The following is a 14,571-nucleotide window of genomic DNA, read 5'->3' on the forward strand; positions in this document are numbered from 1 at the left end:
GAGAGGGAAGGAGGCCGAGGAGAGCCCTCCCCCCAACAACGCACCAATGGGCGTACCCAGCTCTTCTTCTCAGAGGCCCGGTGGTTCGCCTTCCATCTCGGCGGAGGCTGAGGATGTTCTCGGCGGGGCTGCGATGAAGGCGGCTATGGGATGAGCTCGCCAGGCGGCCCTCCTCCTCCCCCGCTGCTTCCCATCTCGCTGCGACGATGGCGTGATGCCGCGGCCGAGCTGGGCATGGTGCTCCGGAGCGTGTTGGGCCCCGGCGCGGCGCGGCTCCTCTTCTACCCGACGCTGCTGTACACGCTGGCGAGGGAGCGCGTGCCCGGCTCGCGGAGGCCCTGGTTCAGCCGCATCGACCACGCCGTCCTCCTCGGGGCCCTGCCGCTCAGGGGACGCTGCCGACAGGTAAACAAACCAGGCCGCGAAGAGGAGGCCGTTGTGTCTAGACCAGGCATGGGCAAACTTGGGCCCTCCAGGGTTTTGGACTTCAATTCCCAGCCATTCCTTACAGCCTCAGGCCCTTTCCTTTTCCCACTCAGCCGCTTAAGTTGTTGTCCTAGTGGACAACAAGTTAAAAATGAGCCAACAATATAATGCAGCAGCTAAACAAGCCAATGGGATGTTGGCCTGTATAAATAGGAGTCTGGTGTCTAGATCCAGGAAAGTCATGCTACCCCTCTATTCTGCCTTGGTCAGACCACACTGTGTCCAATTCTGGGTAGCGCAATTGAAGGGAAACATTGACAAACTGGAATGTGTCCAGAGGAGGGCGACTCAAAGGATCAAGGGCCTGGAGAACAAGCCCTATGAGGAACGGTTTGAAGAGCTGGTCCTGTTTAGCCTGCAGGAGAGAAGGCTAAGAGGAGACATGATGGGGGCCATGTATAAAGATGTGAGGGGAAGTGATAGGGATTTAATGCAATTGACACATCTTTCGAAACCATGGATCAAGGCTATGGGACCATGGGAATTGTAGTTTTACATGGTCTTTAGCCTTCTCTGCCAAAGAATGCTGGTACCTACCAAACTGTAGATCCCGGGATTTGCCAGAGTAATTTGCAGCGTTGCAGTAGTTGGATGGAAGCAGTGGAACGCAGAACGAAGAGACTTTGTATATAGTTTTACTAAAGTCTCTGGGTGTCACTTCGTTCTGTGTTCCACTGATTCCATCCAACTACTGCTGCGCTGCAAATACTCTGACAGGATTCTGTGGCAGTTAAAGTAGTGTCAAATTACATTAATCCTACAGTGTAGATCCACCCGTGACCATGTATAAATATGTGAGGGAAGGCCTTAAACAGGCAAGAGTTTTTTCTCCCACCCTGGGCCTTCCACAGATATATAAACCCCACTTGCCTAGTTCCCAACAGACCTCATAACCTGTGAGGATGCCTGCCATAGATGTGGATGGAATGTCAGGAGAGAATGCTTCTGGAACATTACCATAGAGCCCCGAAAACTCACAGCAACCCAGTGATTCCAGCCATGAAAGCCTTCGACAACACATTTATGTTTTATGTTTGCAAGTTACAAGAGTCCCTTCGAGGAGAGAGGGTGGGTTAAAAATCAACAATTATTATTATTTTCATTATATCATAGAATTGGAAGAGAACACATGGGCCATCTAGTCTGAGGCAGAATCAAAGCACCCCCGACAGATGGCCATCCAGCCTCTGTTTAAAAGCCTCCATAGGAGGAGCTTCCATTACACTCCGAGGCAGAGTTCCGCTGCTGAACAGCTTTTAGAGTCATGAACTTCTTCCTATTGTTCAGGTGGAATCTGCTTTCTGAATTAAGGTTTTTGCACGAAGTTCTGGATGAATGGATTTAATTATATGTTTTAAGTTTTTATAATGCATTTTAAATAGTATTATTAATTTATATGTATTGTGCTGATTTTATAATTATGTTTTTGGGCATTAAATTTTGCCAATCTCTGTGAGTCGTCCTGAGTCCCCTCGGGTGAAAAGGGTGGGGTACAAATCATGTAAATAAATAAATAAATATCCTGTCATATGGACCCATTCTCCTTCAAGTATGGTTTCCAGCCATCTCTGCTGAAGGGTGCTGGGCCTTCGCCAGACTACAACTTCAGGGATTTCATAGAGCCATGGCAGGTAAACCAGTCCCGGAGGAAGGGGCACCTTTCCTAGTTGGGAGCGTTTCTGCAGTTCCCCGAACCCCTACCTCCTTGCTGCCTTATAGGAGTTACAGGCCAACAAAGTGAAAAGACCTGGGTTTTCACTTTTTGTTGATGGAATCCTGGGAGTTGTAGTTTTACAAAATCTTCAACCTTGGTTTCAACCTAACACCTTTGCTTATTCAGTTGAGTCTAACCACAGTTGAGTCTAACCATCTTCCTCTTTTCCTGTTGCCTCCCACATTACTGAGCATTACAATAATTTCCAATAAGTTATGCCTTCTCAGTATATCCAGTGTTTAGTAGTTTTAGCTTCTAGTGAGGGTTTGGGCTTGATTTACCCCAGGACCCATTCATTCATTTGGTCCATGGTATTTGCAGAACATCCCTCCAACACTACTTTCCAAATTCCTTGATTGTCTTTACTGCCCCAGTGGCGCAGTGGGATAAACTGCTGAACTTGCTGACCAAAAAGTCAGTGGTTTAAATCCGGGGAGCGGGGTGAGCTCCCACTGTTAGCCCCTCTCTGCTGTAGCACTGCTTCTAAATGTCTTTCTAAATGCCTGGGTAGGGAGATGGTGGCGATGGCCAGGAGCAGCTGGTCTCCAGATCTGGCATTGATGATTTCCCCCCTTTGTGGAATAAACCTTGCTTTATGTATCATATAAAACTTTTGGCCCCAAAGCCTGTCCTCCACTAATTCATTAGGTCAATTTACATGGTGATATATGGTGATTTTATACTGTAGATGGGCCTTTCCCTACCGTTTTATTTTCTTCTTATTACTAAGGACTTTGACGTCACACTAAAAGATATACAGAAAAAATGAAAGAAAAAGGAAAGAAGTGTAAAAGTACAACAAGAAAGAAAATGACTTACAATAGTCTTTTCAGCAGTTTTACAGCAGATAGGGGATACTCAAGCTGTGTTGAGTTTCCCTTATCCAGTATGAATTCTTTGATGCCTCTTCAAGCTAATTCTCTGAATAAAACACTGGAAGGAATTCTGGGAGAACTATTTTCACCAGAAAGATAGGATATAAGTAAGCACTTTGTTTTCCACAAGAACTTTGTTGGGGTAATCTGGTGACTTCTAGTGTGGGGATTTTGCTCTTGGAAATTAAATTACTCATCCAAGTTGATAGGATCGGTTGACCACTTGTGTTGTCCCTGCTGTTGGTTATTGCGCCAGGCTACTGGTTATTGGTTGTTGAGTTTATGCTTTTATGATTTTTATATGTTTTTATGTATTAATTCATTGTAAGTGAATGTATCTTATGTTGTTGTATTTTATTGTTGCATTACTGGGTTTGGTCCCCATGTAAGCCGTCCCTGAATCCCTTCGGGGATATGAGGCGGGATATAAGAATAAAGTTGTTATTATTTATATGTTCATTAGTATTTCTGAAAGCCTTCTGTTTACTTTGTTCGCTTCTGAGAAAACTTTTAGAGACTCCAAGAAGCCTCCTGGAGTGATCATGCAGGTTGTTTGTGGCTTGTTTTTCATGAAAAGAAGGGAAGTGGCATTGTTCACGCCACCAGTGAGGTAAATGTAGGAATCAGAGCAGCTGGAACTATCTTTGGTCATATCTGGTATGTGGATATTGCCAAACTTGAATTGGCCAACCCATGATCTCGATGTTCAGCACATTGCTCTTGAGTGATAGTTATAATTGAACATAAATGTGTGCAGTTTCATATGTTGCTTTTTATACAATACCAGTGTTTATTATGGTTTCTATTAAAATAATGGGTTGTCAAGTTTATTTCTGTGCCATTTATCTGCCAACTTAAATTGAACAGATGTTTATTGTTGGCATTGAAGGATAACTACTGTTAGCTGTTTGTGAAGACAGATGTTTTTAAAAAAGGAAATTGGGCTATGCACTTTATTTTTTTTCTTGCAGCTGGTAGATGAAGAGAATGTTCGTGGAGTGGTCACCATGAATGAAGAGTATGAGACTCGCTTCCTGTGTTGCTCCCCCCAGGTGAGTCCCACCCAATTTCAGTGTTCCTAGAGAAGTGAAGATGCAAATGACAGCCACTAAAGGAAATGGAAATATAGATATACATACATGTATACACACATACAAACATTACTTTGACAGGAAACAATACAAGATCATCGCAATTTGAATGAGACTTGCTTACCATTCAGCCTGACCTATGTTCCACAAAAGCCATAGGAGAATGCTTCTTTTTGAAGTCTTAATTTGTGACTTTGTTCTGGTATGGTCCAAGTCTGCATATGGCTCAGGGTCATTCTTACAGTCCAAAGGCACTCTCTCTGCTCCACGTATTTAGGCTGAAAAGGAGAAATCATCAGCCCTGGAAGCTTTGAGCTGCAATTTTAAGTCAAGGTCTAGTATGCTTTCTCGTGTTTGTGTGGTAAGATTTTAACTGTTGCTTCATTTCCAGTTTTGGAAAGGGAAACAAAAACATTTGATGTTCAGCCCATCTCAAGTTCATTGGGGAAGGGGGAAGTTAATTGGTTTTTAGACCTTGATCACTTGTGCGGGGAGGGTTCCCCAAACTTTAGTCTTCCAGGGGGGTTGGATTTCAACTCCCAGAATACCTATTCATTGGCCAGGGCAGCTGAGGCTTCTGGGAGTTGAAATCCAAAACACTTGGGGGACAAGAGTTTGGGAATCACTGATGTAGAATGAATGTAGTTTTACACCACTTTAACGGCCATGGTTCACTGCTATGAAATCAAGGGATTTGTAGTTTGATGAGGTAGCATCACTTCAGTAGAGAAGTCTTAAAGACTTGTAAACTACAATTCCTGTGATTCCAAAGCATTGTTCCATGGCAGTTAAAGTGGTATCAAACTGCATTATTTCTACAGTGCAATGCATCTTTAATCTTAGGTTGCTTTCATCGTATTAGCACTTAGTGTTCCAGCATTACTTTCCCCTGCTTATTTGAGGTTGTTTGTCATTCCATCAGCTATCATATCATATTTTAAATAAATAACATTGCTAACGTTCAAGTTTCCACATGGTTTTGCCTAATACACTGATACCCTTTCCATTTCTTTCCTCTCCTAATGGCTGATTATGTCTTCTGGTTTACTGCAGGAATGGGAGGCGATGGGAGTAGAACAGCTGCGCCTTAGTACTGTGGACCTAACTGGAGTCCCCTCAATGGAAAACCTGCACAAAGGTGTTGAGTTTCTACTGAAGCATCGTGAACGCGGGAATAGTGTTTACGTGCACTGCAAAGCTGGCCGCTTTCGCAGTGCCACTATGGTGGCTGCTTACTTAATTCAGGTAAGAAGTGTTTGTACAAATTTGAAGGGGGCAACTAGTGGTCTTCCAGATTTTCTTGGATTGCAGCTTCTGTCATAGTTTTTTATAATAGTGGCTAAAGCTAATGGATGATACAGTTCATCAACATCTGAAGGGGCAGGGGTTGCTGACCTCAGCACAAATAGAAAACGTGGCAATGGCAAAGGAGACTTACATTGGTAATACCATAAAAGTGTTTATGCTTAAGGACATGAGAAGATATCGAAGTTTTTCTGGGGTTGTTACTCTGGTCCTAGTAGGGACATAATGAAACAAAATCCAGTTTTACTAGCTGAGGTATTTGATTTAGTAATCACTAGACTAAAAAAGACTGTGCCTTCCAGATACCTTTTAGGTCACTAGAATGGATCCAGGATTATTTCATCTGAGTGAAAACCCCTCCTGCCTTTTGCAAAATGGAAGAAAAACAAAGTTACCCCTAAAAGACTGGACGGAATGATAATGCATTTTAATTAATTGCAGGGAGTGTTAAGTTTTAAGAACAAGATTTTGATCTAGGTTTGTGTCCCATTTATCCTTGTGTGATATTTGGACAGTGCAGAAGCTTACAATCCTCCTGTTAAAACTGAGTGGAAAACAGTTCAGAAGTCATCCTTCCCTTTGCAAGAGTAGAAAGAAAGAGGATGTTTCACATTTTGCTGGGATCAGCTCAAGGTAGATTTCGGTTGAAAGGCTTATACAGTTGGGAAGAAATAATTGTAAGTCTATTAAATAGGAGTGCAATGTGAAATAACCTCCCACTGTACTGTATACATCACTTTGTTTCTAGTTTAGGAGATATTATTTTTTCAATTGGCTTTTCTGCCTTTATAGATTCACCAGTGGAGCCCTCAAGAAGCAATAGAAGCCATTGCTAAGATCCGTCCTCATATCATTGTCCGCAATAAACAAGTTCAGTTGCTAGAGGACTTTCATAAGTGCGTAACAGTTGGAAGTCCAACACAATCAGAGCAAAAACTACAAGATGGAGAACACAAATCACCAGAGCAGATGGAGAATAATCGTCTGAAAACACCTGGTTCCTAAGATGTTATTTAGGAATGGACTACAGTTGTTTCAGGTACCAAACAGTAAGCTTTCTGCAGCATTAGAATAAAAGAATTACAGCCCCAGTAGGTCAGCATATTTGGCCTTTACTGTTCTCTTATCTCTTGTTTATTATTTCAAAGTAGATGAATGGGGCCACTTTTGTCAGTGGTTCTGTCTCAAATACAAGCAATAAAACCACTGTATTGTTTCAGTAGAGGCCTTTATTGAGTTTTGTACTGCAAATGGTTTACAGTATCAACAGATATGTTTGAAACAAGTTTCAGGACAGGGTACCCCAGCATTGGTGCAATGCCAGCTTTTTTTCCTGCCAGATAGCACTGTGGTCTCCTCTATTCTTAGTACAATCTAGAAAACTACAAGATGTATTACTTTCAGTACCTTTGGCTTAATAATTGTCTTCTGCAACCCTAATTAGGAGGGAACCTTTAGAACTTGACTGGTAATTGCACCTCCTGGGGATGTTTTATAACTTGAAGGATTGCACAACCTGCAACATGGGGAGCTCTAAGTAATTGAAGGAGTGGTTCAACAGCTTGGACAAGTGTTTGCTGGTGGTAAAATATGTAAACCTAAGAAGGTTTTCACCTTTGGGGCACAAAAGGTGACCAGCACAGGACTACGGTGTTACCAATAAGCTAGGCAAGTCTGAGGTCCCACAAATTAAGGGCTAGTGTTACAGCAGGTACGGTAGTGGTGTTGCTTGTTTGTGAGTGAAGGTTTGAAGAAAGGGTGGAATTGTCTACAAGTACTGTAGTCTGCCTCAAAGAGCTGGTGCTATGGGGTCTATGTAGCTCTGACCTGTTTAATGGAATGTTTCAGTGTTCTAGTTATAGGTTTTTCTTCCCTCATGCCAAAACAAATTGTAGATTTGTAAGGAGCACTTTGAGACCACTGTTGACAGCTACCACAGAGGTGGCAGGATTGAGTTTGAAGGTATTGGCATCTCCCTTTTTGTAGCGATCCCGGAAGATGTAGATGTTCCCATTACAGCTAGCAATTTTCCAGAGGGATGGCACTGAACTCCAGGCATCTGGCAAGCAGAGCCTGGTGAAGCTATCCAGGAGAGGATTATAGCACAACAGTGAATCCCCCTCTGCTACTATAAACACTAGGTCCTTGTGCACTGCAGCATGCATGCAGCCTGCAAAAGGTAACACGTAAGGCTTCACATGGCACTTTTCTGTGTTGGTGTCATAGCACTGGATAAGCCGTGAAGGCTTGGTAAAAAAGTCCAGGTCATTCTCCTCACCACCCAACAAATAAATGACGCCATTGAGATTTACACCTGTAGCTCCAGACACAGCTACTTCCAGCTGGCTAGTTTCTGTCCATACATTGTCTCTGACTCTGTAGTATATGACTGCACTAGAGAGGATATCTTGCAGTGTCTTGCCACCCAGTGAATAGATAGCATCCTTACTAGGAACAGAAACCAGAGTGTGTTGAAGCCTGTCGCGGGGCAGAGGTGCACACCATTCCCAGTCTATTGTGGTATTGTTGCATTTCCACATGCGGCGTGGAATGGATCCTCCAACAACATAGAGGTCACTACCATGCTTGCAGGCTGTAGTGATCTGGTGGCACAAGCTGTTTTGACCACTAACAGAAATTGAGTCATCATCAGCGCAGTGCAGCGAGACAGCAAGAGAATGTGTTCGGGATGACTCCTTTCCAATCAGGTAGATATGAACCTTCTCTCCAATTTCCTAAGGAAAAAAAAGATTCATTAGACTTGCATGGGTCTTTGTCCAGAAATTCACACAATGGGAAATCTGCTAAGTTGGACCTGCTTTCTACTACATTGTCCTACAAGGTATTAGGCCATTCGCAGGCTACATACTGGGACTAAAGTCTCTCATTACCCATTTATTTCAGACCAATCATTATTGGCTTTTTCATATTGCACAATTATATTACTGTTTCTGCTTTAACTGCCATGGACCTATCTTATGGAATCCTTTAATTTCTCATTTGGTGAAGCACTAGACCTCTCTGGCAGAGACTCCTAAGTACTCCCCCCTAACTGAAACACTCAACCACAGGATAGAAAAATGGCAATTCAAGTGGAATAACAGTGCTCTAATTCTTATGAAAGGGGCCCTAGGTGAGATGCATAATTGTACAGAGTCACTTAGAAACACGTATGGAAATGCCAAACTAGCAAATTTAAAGTGACATTTTAAAGTAGTATTTTTTACTTATTTAAGCAAAAATTAAGTCATTGCAGCATCCAAAGTACCTCGTATTTTTAACATAATTTCCACCTGATTGCAGATAAGGAAGGGGATGATCATGACGGCTAAGTCCTGCATTATATTCTCACAGTGGCCAACTTGATGATTATGGGTCAGCTACAAGCAATGGCACCCTCCTGCTTCTATTTCTCTGCAACTGGAACTAAGAATCATACTGTCTTTGAAAACGGAGTTGTCTTCTTTCATTAGTTGGTCTAAGGCTCAAAGCTGGTGACCATCATAACATCCTGTATTGAACTGTATAATTTGGTGTAAAGAGTACCTCCTTTTCTCTAACCTGACTTTCTCATCATTCCGTTTCATAGTGTGAACCCGGAGTCTTCTATTATGGCAGAGGTCAGGATATCTGCCTATCTACTCTTCTTCTAACTTGCATGATTGTATACCTCTAAAATGTCCCTTCTTACTTTTTTTCTAAACTAAAAAACCCTGGACCCCCAAACTATGTACCTTTAAACTTGATCGCAGTATCTCTGAAAAACCAGCACGCTCTTCTTTATTAAAGCCAATCCAGGTGTCTATGGCAGCTGTTGGATTCTGAGAACATGGAACACCATCTGTAAGATTGCAAAGACAAAAATCATGAAGTATTCAGCTTGCATGGCATTGGTACTCCTACTTTCCCCCCAAAACATGTCATTCCTGTTCTATAGAGAAACACAGAAGCTGCAAGAAGGTGAGCTGAGCTCTACCCAGGATCACCCCAGATAATTCATGGATTTAGATGGGAAATATGATGCCAATATTAGATCACTAGACTTTTCCTCCTGCAGTTCAAACAAAAAAATTCATTTAGCATTCAATGAACTGGGAGAAGGTTTTGTATTCCTTGCTGTACGATAATTTACAGAGGACAGTGAGAATGCTGTTGTAGCAGACTAACACTTCCAATATTATCCTATACAGACTTAACCCATTCTATATGCTTTTGATGACAAAAAAAGATTCCAGTCATACTATAGGTCACCACAATTGATTTCATGTCTTAACATATTTCAAACAGATGCATTCTTCAGAAATATTTATAGCAATTTGGATTATTTACTCTTGATAGTACAATGATATGAGCCTGATTTAGCATGGACTTTCTGGTTGTTACAAGGAAAGGCAAGATTTCTAGTCTCCAAGACAGCAAGCTTTTCTCTCTGCAGGAAAGCTAGCTTTGTTTGGTTAATCTCATTACTAGTAATGAGTTCAGTGACTGTAGAAGTCAGCAGGTTAATAGAGATTACACTTGTAAAAGCGGAACAGTGGACTTGGTAGCAGGATTTTAAAACACTGTTCAGTTATGAATGCTTTCTTTGAAACTTACTAATTTTCCCTTGATTTCTACAAAACAAGTGCTGGCATGGATTTGTAGGTTCAAGTAACATTCTGTATATATCATATGCCTCTTGTAGATAAAGTAGTTTATAGTAAGAAGTGACAAATATTTTGAAATAATGTGTAAGAAAATAGCACACTAAAAACCATGGCACTAACTGACAATTTCTTTGGCTACTAATAAGACAACTTGATCTGAGACTCAGACTTCAGTTTCTAAAAATATTTCAGTCAAGATATTTATGCTGATATGATGGCCTGATCTTTATTTTGTTTATTTAGATTCCTAACCTGATAGTTCCTTTCCTGCTTCTTGTTCTTACCCATAAATGCATATTTCCTTGGTTCAGCAAGTTTTCACAAAACAGTAGTAAACCAAATACAAGTTCTGTGAACATGCCAAGTGAGAGTCTGTTGAATTGATGATAAGAAAGCTGACCTCTTGCTATTCTGCAGCTTGTGACTGACTGTAGTGTCTTGTTTCCTGAAAACAAGCAACACCCAAAAGGAAGGCAACTTTCTTTCCATAATAAGAGTTATATGAGAAGTAACACCACTCCGATAGGCATAGCCTGGCTGTATGAGATTGTGTGCAAGTTTCTCTATGGCAACTGACTAGCATTTTTTGCCTTCATTTGGAGGAAATATGGGGTAAGAAAGTAGACGTTAATCCTGTGAATGGATCTGGAGAGTTCCTTTTCAAATCTAATTCTATTAGACTTGATATCATCAAATTTGGTTTATGTTCCATATTTCATGACCTAAAATATCCCAACAGAGTTTAATCATCCTCTTAGGTGACCAATTACTATTTGAGGCTGCATGTTTTCTATGGGCCTAAGTAAATACAGGTGGTTTGAGTGTTGGACATCTCTTGGCCATGAAACCCAGTGACTGACTTTGGGCACATCACACACTCTCAGCCTCGGAGGAAAGCAATGGCAAACCTCTTCTGAACAAATCTTGCCAAGAAAACCATGTAATGGGGTCAACACAGGTTGGAAACTACTTGGAGGCAAACAAGTAAATATAAAGACATTTTCTACTGATCACTGTTGCAAATACTGAAAGTAGAAAGCCAAACAAAAGACATTTATCTTTACTACTGAGTTTGCGGCGAATTAGTCAATTGACTTATTAATATTTATCAGTATCAACATTAACTTCAATTTCATAAGAGACAATTCAAATTAAGGCCTAAAGAGAACACTGCACTGATGTTGAAGCACCACAGGGACACCTATCTCTCCATCAACTCATGGTGCCATGTGGCTCTAGCGAAGGCTGGAGGGGGTCTCATAGGAATGGCAATGGGAAAAGTGGTATTGCTGCCTTCCAGTTTCACTCAGGGAAACATTTCCATCAGTGAATGTACCTCATTAGGTCCCAGTCTGCTGTTTTTAACAACGAATACTATTGAATTGTACATTGCTATTCTAAAATCTGTTTTTCCAGAAGGTTGTGTAAAATGAAACCTTTTATGAACTATAATTTCCAGCTTCTTAAAGCAGGCTACTTGTGATGCAAAATGGATTTTAGTGGATGAGATCACAAGATCAGAGGGACGGATTAGAGTTGCAGAGTATCAGTCACAGGAGCTGTATAACTACTCAGTACTACAGAGTTTTTGAATATGTAAACATAAATATGTAAACCATTATTATCTTCTGGACCTAATGATTGCTTCTTCCAGAAAACCTTTTGGTGGCACTGGCTCTGCAATAGCTGACTTGGCTACAAAGCCTGAAGAGCGATCACTTGTTCATAACTCAAGTGTCAGGAGAGCAGACTTCTCCTTCCTCCCCCACAAAAGACACAAAAGTTTTGTGGAGCAGGTTTGGAGTATATGCACTGTATTTTAACAAACTGAAATTCCAGACACATCACAAAGATAACTCCATGTAAATCACATTGTAATAATTGAGATATAACTAGAACATATTATCATGACCCAGGACTTGAGGGTAGTTGAAGTGCAACTCCCAAGTTTAGTTTTATATTTGGCTGTCTGGAGTCTAAATTCAGACTATGAATGTGCATTTTCAAGGGTTATACAGCATGTCTATAATGGCCATTCCATTAATGATGAGCACTTCTTGTGCTGGACTAAGTTTACATTTGTGATCTCGTATTCCGGTAATTGCTGACTTCATATACCAGTTCTGAATTTCACAGCTTCCCTTTAATATAAATAAAAATAGAACTAGATGTCATGTGCATACTGGAGGGCTTGAACTCCCAATCTTCCTATCTTTTTCCATGGAGTTTAAATATAAATATATAGAATGTTTTAAATAAAGTTAAATGGGGGATAGAATGGAACCCCCAAAACCAAGGAAATAAAGTCTCCTTTAACCATCTTTCAAAAATGCCCTTCAGAGGAAAAAAAAATCAAAATTGTAAAATAGTTCATCCTCAGTAATCCTATGACACCAAGGTTGATGGCATTAAAAGCCAGAGGCCCATAGCAGAACAGAAAGGGCACACTTCTGCCCAGTTCTTGGTGTAGAGTGTATATTGGGCAACAAATGACAATTCTACTTACCTGAGATGATATCTGTCAGGAGACGGAGAGGAAGGTGAAGAAACTCCTCTGTTTCCTGAAGTTGTGCTAAGTATGACTTAGCACAGTGCTTGGCAGCTGTGTAGAGCTCCACATCACTGTGCTGATCAGCCAACCACATAATCTGCAAACAGTTTTTCACTTGTACTGTTCGAGCTAAGAAACGGGAGCACTCCTCAAAAAGGGCAGTTAGTTGGTACATATCTGCCACTTCATATGTCTCCTGCAAATCTTCTGCCCTAAGCTTCACAGTTCCATGATATATGTAGTCTACCAGGAGCTGAAAGACACTCTCACTGACATCTTGTAACTCAATCACCCGGTTATGTGCCTCTTTCAGGTTGGATGTGAACATAGAACGGAAAAAGCAGCTCTGAGCAGAGAGGACAAGTCGGTGTAATTGAAATTCTTTGCCTTCCACCGAAATGGTAACGTCAGCAAAGAGCTCATCCTCTAGACACAACTTCATAATTCCTTGGGCCACACGGCCTGAATGAGAACGATCAGTGAAAGTATAATTCACAAAATAGTTCTCAGTTGAAGAATTTCCAGTTTCTTCTGCTGAGGAACCTCCAGTCTCCTCTAGTGAGTCCATATTGCTGCCTTGGTTTGACCTCCAGCAATCTGAAATGCAAAACATTGGGAATTCTTTGTTACAAAACTGGTATTTTCAGCTAAAGCGATAAATCTCAATGGGGAGGGAGTTCCAAAGGAAGGAGGAACTATTGAGGAGGCCTTTTTTCTCATTGCCGCCAACTGTATTTGTGACAGTGGCAGCAGCAATGAGAGAAGGATCTCTCCGGAAGATCTTAATGATGCAGGCAGGTTGGTAAGTTGGGCCTGAACCGTTTAGGGCTTTAAAGGTCAAAACCACCACCTTGAATCGGGCTTGGAAACATATTGGCAGCTAGTTTAAGTGTAGCAGGGGGATGGTACGCTTCCTGGGTCCAGCACCTGTCAACCTGGCTGTAGATCTCTGAACTAGTTGGGGTTTCTGAGCACTTTTCTGGGGCAGCCTCATGTAGAGCCCGTTACAGTAGTTTAAATGGGATGTAACTAAAGCGTGGACCACCATGGCCAAGTCTGGCTTCTCAAGTTATGGTCGCAGCTGGTGCACAAGTTTTCATTGTGCAAAGACCCTCCTGGCAACGGTTTTAGCGATGCATCCAGGAGGACCCCCAGATTGCAGACCTGTGTCTTCGGGGTGTGTGATCTCATCCAAAACAGGTTGCCACCCTATACTCCGACCTGCCTTACGACTGACCAGGAGGGCCTCTGTCTTGCTTGGATTCAGTTTCAATTTGTTCACCCTCTCCAGCCCACAACAGCTGACAGGCAAGGGTTCAGGATCTGGGCTGCTTCCTTGACTTTTGGTGGAAAGGAGTAGTAGAGTTAGGTGTCATCTGCTTTTCCTCCAGGACTGGGACCCAAAGTGGCTACACAGCAGGCATGGGCAAGCTTGGGCCTTCCGGGTGTTTTGGACTCCAACTCCCACCATTCCTAACAGCCTCAGGCTGTGAAGCGGCTGAGGGGGAAAAGGAAAGGGCCTGAGGCTGTTAGGAATGGTGGGAGTTGGACTCCAAAACACCCGGAGGGCCCAAGCTTGCCCATGCCTGAGGTTTTTGAAATAGCCTACGTTTCCAGGGCCGCCCCTTCCTGCCTTCCTCTCTCTAGCTGGAGACTAACGGCCCTTCCGCCCCCGCAACTGGCAGGCAGGAGCTCAGCGCTTACTTGCAGCAGCGGCGCCGTCCTTCATTCCTCCGGCTCCGGAGCTTCACACCGGGAACGGCTCGAGGGAAAGAGGAAGGGAGAAGGGACGTCAAAGCGGGTGCGCTTCCCGACTCCGGGCGGCGTGCTCGCGGAAGTCGCTCCGCCCCCTCATTTCCGGATCATTTCGGGGGGGCCTCGCGCGCGCGTGCGCACGTACGCA

The 14,571-nt window shown here is 42.6% G+C and overlaps 3 protein-coding genes across 3 annotated transcripts in view; 1 reads left to right on the forward strand and 2 right to left on the reverse strand.

The window, feature by feature from the left end:
• celf1 (CUGBP Elav-like family member 1) overlaps nt 1-183 on the reverse strand; it is a 44,534-nt gene extending 44,351 nt beyond the window's left edge. The window contains exon 1 of the mRNA XM_062967994.1: nt 57-183. The gene's annotated coding sequence lies outside the window, so the exon portion shown is untranslated. The remainder of the gene's footprint in view (nt 1-56) is intronic.
• ptpmt1 (protein tyrosine phosphatase mitochondrial 1) lies at nt 151-9,031 on the forward strand. The gene is made up of 5 exons (XM_008105308.3): nt 151-405; nt 4,047-4,127; nt 5,220-5,411; nt 6,264-6,510; nt 8,775-9,031. Exons 1-4 carry the CDS (start codon nt 151-153, stop codon nt 6,474-6,476), a joined length of 741 nt encoding a protein of 246 aa, XP_008103515.1. The 3' UTR covers nt 6,477-6,510; nt 8,775-9,031.
• Nucleotides 6,683-14,551, reverse strand: kbtbd4 (kelch repeat and BTB domain containing 4). Its single transcript, XM_003214609.4, has 4 exons — nt 14,373-14,551; nt 12,624-13,265; nt 9,206-9,312; nt 6,683-8,206 (listed from the first exon to the last, which is right to left on the reverse strand). The coding sequence occupies exons 1-4, from the start codon at nt 14,395-14,397 to the stop codon at nt 7,346-7,348; spliced, it is 1,635 nt and encodes a 544-aa protein (XP_003214657.3). The 5' UTR covers nt 14,398-14,551; the 3' UTR covers nt 6,683-7,345.
• Between the last annotated feature and the right edge of the window lie 20 nt (nt 14,552-14,571).

Source organism: Anolis carolinensis, chromosome 1, assembly GCF_035594765.1.
Source record: "Anolis carolinensis isolate JA03-04 chromosome 1, rAnoCar3.1.pri, whole genome shotgun sequence".
Classification (NCBI taxonomy): domain Eukaryota; kingdom Metazoa; phylum Chordata; class Lepidosauria; order Squamata; family Dactyloidae; genus Anolis; species Anolis carolinensis.

Bases quoted from the DNA above. Each gene is read 5' to 3' on its own strand.
- kbtbd4 (XM_003214609.4), bottom strand. From the start codon at position 14,397: ATGAAGGACGGCGCCGCTGCTGCAA. The intron at 13,266-14,372 runs GTAAGCGCTGAG...TTTGCATTTCAG, and splicing joins GGACGGCGCCGCTGCTGCAA to ATTGCTGGAGGTCAAACCAA. The intron at 8,207-9,205 runs GTACATAGTTTG...TTTTTTCCTTAG, and splicing joins TACTGCGATCAAGTTTAAAG to GAAATTGGAGAGAAGGTTCA.
- ptpmt1 (XM_008105308.3), top strand. From the start codon at position 151: ATGAGCTCGCCAGGCGGCCCTCCTCCTCCCCCGCTGCTTCCCATCTCG. The intron at 406-4,046 runs GTAAACAAACCA...TTTTTCTTGCAG, and splicing joins TCAGGGGACGCTGCCGACAG to CTGGTAGATGAAGAGAATGT. The intron at 4,128-5,219 runs GTGAGTCCCACC...GGTTTACTGCAG, and splicing joins TCCTGTGTTGCTCCCCCCAG to GAATGGGAGGCGATGGGAGT.